The following is a 2,590-nucleotide window of genomic DNA, read 5'->3' on the forward strand; positions in this document are numbered from 1 at the left end:
GAAAAATGAAGATTGATCAAAATATATCATTTGAAGAGATAAAATGATAGAACTTTCTCCTTTCAAATGCTTTCGATTTTGTACAAGAATATTGTTTTAAAGGGGTATGATGCATAAAATCATTTCCAGTTACACTCTGATATCTTGATACGTCAAACATTTCTTGTTTCCAAATCATCAGTTGATATTATCAACAAATAGTAAAACTGCAAACATACTGACAGTAACTTGGCTTGCTTTTGTTTTTCACCTCCTTGTATTTTAAGAACTTCCAGAAGCTTTCTGAATGGAATAAATGGATTACGAAAATGGATCAGCTGTGACAGAGTTTATTTTAGTGGGATTTTCTGGAGGTTGGCAACGTCAAATTTTCTTCTTTGTGACATTTTCTTTGATCTATTTTGCTACTGTGGTGGGCAACACTCTTATTATAGTCACAGTGACAGCTAATGTTACCCTTCACTCTCCCATGTATTTTCTTCTTGGAAATCTCTCGCTTCTAGACATGTGTTTTTCCACTGTCACAACACCCAAGATGATCAGAGACTTGCTTGCAGAACACAAGAGCATCTCGGTATGTGGCTGCATGGCTCAGATGTTCTTCATGCACTTGTTTGGGGGTGCTGAAATGACACTTTTGATAGTCATGGCCTTTGATAGATATGTGGCCATATGCAAACCCTTGCACTACAGAATAATCATGAGTCACAGGTTGCTGAATACGTTTGTAATACTTTCCTGGACCATTGGTTTCATACATACCATGAGCCAGATGGTATTGACAGTGAATTTGCCTTTCTGTGGCCACAACATTGTAAATAACATATTTTGTGATCTCCCCCTGGTGATCAAGCTTGCTTGTATTGAAACAAACACTCTGGAGTTATTCGTCATTGCTGACAGTGGGCTGCTGTCTTTCATCTGTTTCATCCTCTTGCTTGTTTCTTACACTGTCATTCTGGTCACTGTGAGGCACAAATCACCTGGCAGGCTTTCCAAGGCTCTGTCCACATTGTCTGCCCATATAATTGTGGTCACTCTGTTCTTTGGACCCTGTATCTTCATCTATGCCTGGCCATTTGGCAGTTTTGCGAGCAGTAAAGTGCTTACTGTACTTTATACTGTTATCACTCCCTTACTGAATCCTCTTATTTACACACTGAGAAATCAGGAGATGAAAAAAGCCATGAGAAAATTGTGGAGGAAAGAAGTTAATTTTGTGTAGAACTTATAGACTGAGCAGTGCATAATTACCCTAGCCTTTGAATAGCATGGCTAGATAAATTAAAGACAATGGATAATGTATTATTTTACTTTTATGTTTGTATCATACATGAATAAAGAGAAATCTATACAAATGTATTTCTGTTTCATTGGTAAGGATGGTTTAATGTTACTTTTCAGCATTTTTATTTTGAATATTTTCCAATAATGAACTTTTCCTCTTGTGTGAATCAGCAAATCTAAAGAAAACTTTCCTTAAATCAAGGTAAATAAGACAAATTATGGTAAAAACCTGACACTGAATATGGCACCATTCATATATTTATGAATGCATGTGGAACTGACACACAGTTCTAATGGGGGTAGCTTAGTGTCAGGCCTAGCAGTAGAAGCCATTTGTCATTCAGACTTTCAATGACAATGGCCAGCTCTAAGGAGGACTCAGTATCTTCTTCAAAGACACAAATATCTAGAGTGCCAAAGTCCCCAGCCTAGCTTGAGACAAACTACCAGAGAGTTTTGTTTTACATCAACTTAGTGGCTGCACACGAATCTACAAATATTTTAAATACCATCTGCAGTTCTGTGGCCCCAGCGTCAACACCTGCCACTCAGGCTGCAGCCTGGTGGATTTCTGGTCCTGCCAGCAGAGGCTCTGTGGCTGCCACCAAATATAGTTTTAAACTAAATCTCTATTGTCCTATTTGCCAATAAAGACTTGGGAGTCAGATGTTGGGGTGAAAACCTGCTAGCTCAGAGAGGCTGAGAAGCAACCATCTGATCTTCCTTTTTGGCCAGAGACCCAGCAAGAAAAGCATCTCTCCAGCCATGCCAAACAGAAAAAAACGCCGAACTCCAAGTCCCTTCCTGCTCCTTCCTGTGCATCTCTCTATTCATCTTCTTGGCTTATCTATACTCTCTATGATTAATTCCTGTCATCTAGTTGCTGGCTCTGCCCCCTGACCCAAGGTTGACTTTATTAAGTCTTGGGTTTCTCAATGTGATCAAATATCCCACAACAAGGAAGAACAAGAAAAGAGGGCTTCTGTCCTTCCCTAAGTTCCCTGCTTCTGATTGAAGTTCTAGGACCTGTCTCTCTCATAAACAAACCACTCTGACGGAGGATGAACTCTAAGCAATTTTCAAATACATTTTCCTAAGGAAACGACCCAGTGCTAACTCAAAAAACTAAATCTGGGCTATGAACAAGTTCTTTTGTCAGTCTCTGCAGGCCAAGATACTGTGGCCTATGAGAACAACAAATCACAAAAGTACAATATGGACTGTGTGATCATCTTAGTATGTTTCTGATTCAGACCAAATGCAAGTGAATGACTCTATGCATGCATTACACTTCAAAAATTGC

General features: G+C 39.2%; 1 protein-coding gene across 1 annotated transcript; it reads left to right on the forward strand.

Moving 5' to 3' along the window:
• Positions 1-295: 295 nt before the first annotated feature.
• Positions 296-1,225, forward strand: LOC131919040 (olfactory receptor 4L1-like). The gene has a single exon (XM_059273104.1). It carries the CDS (start codon positions 296-298, stop codon positions 1,223-1,225), a length of 930 nt encoding a protein of 309 aa, XP_059129087.1.
• Positions 1,226-2,590: the final 1,365 nt, after the last annotated feature.

Source organism: Peromyscus eremicus, chromosome 9 (genome assembly GCF_949786415.1).
Source record: "Peromyscus eremicus chromosome 9, PerEre_H2_v1, whole genome shotgun sequence".
Lineage (NCBI taxonomy): Eukaryota > Metazoa > Chordata > Mammalia > Rodentia > Cricetidae > Peromyscus > Peromyscus eremicus.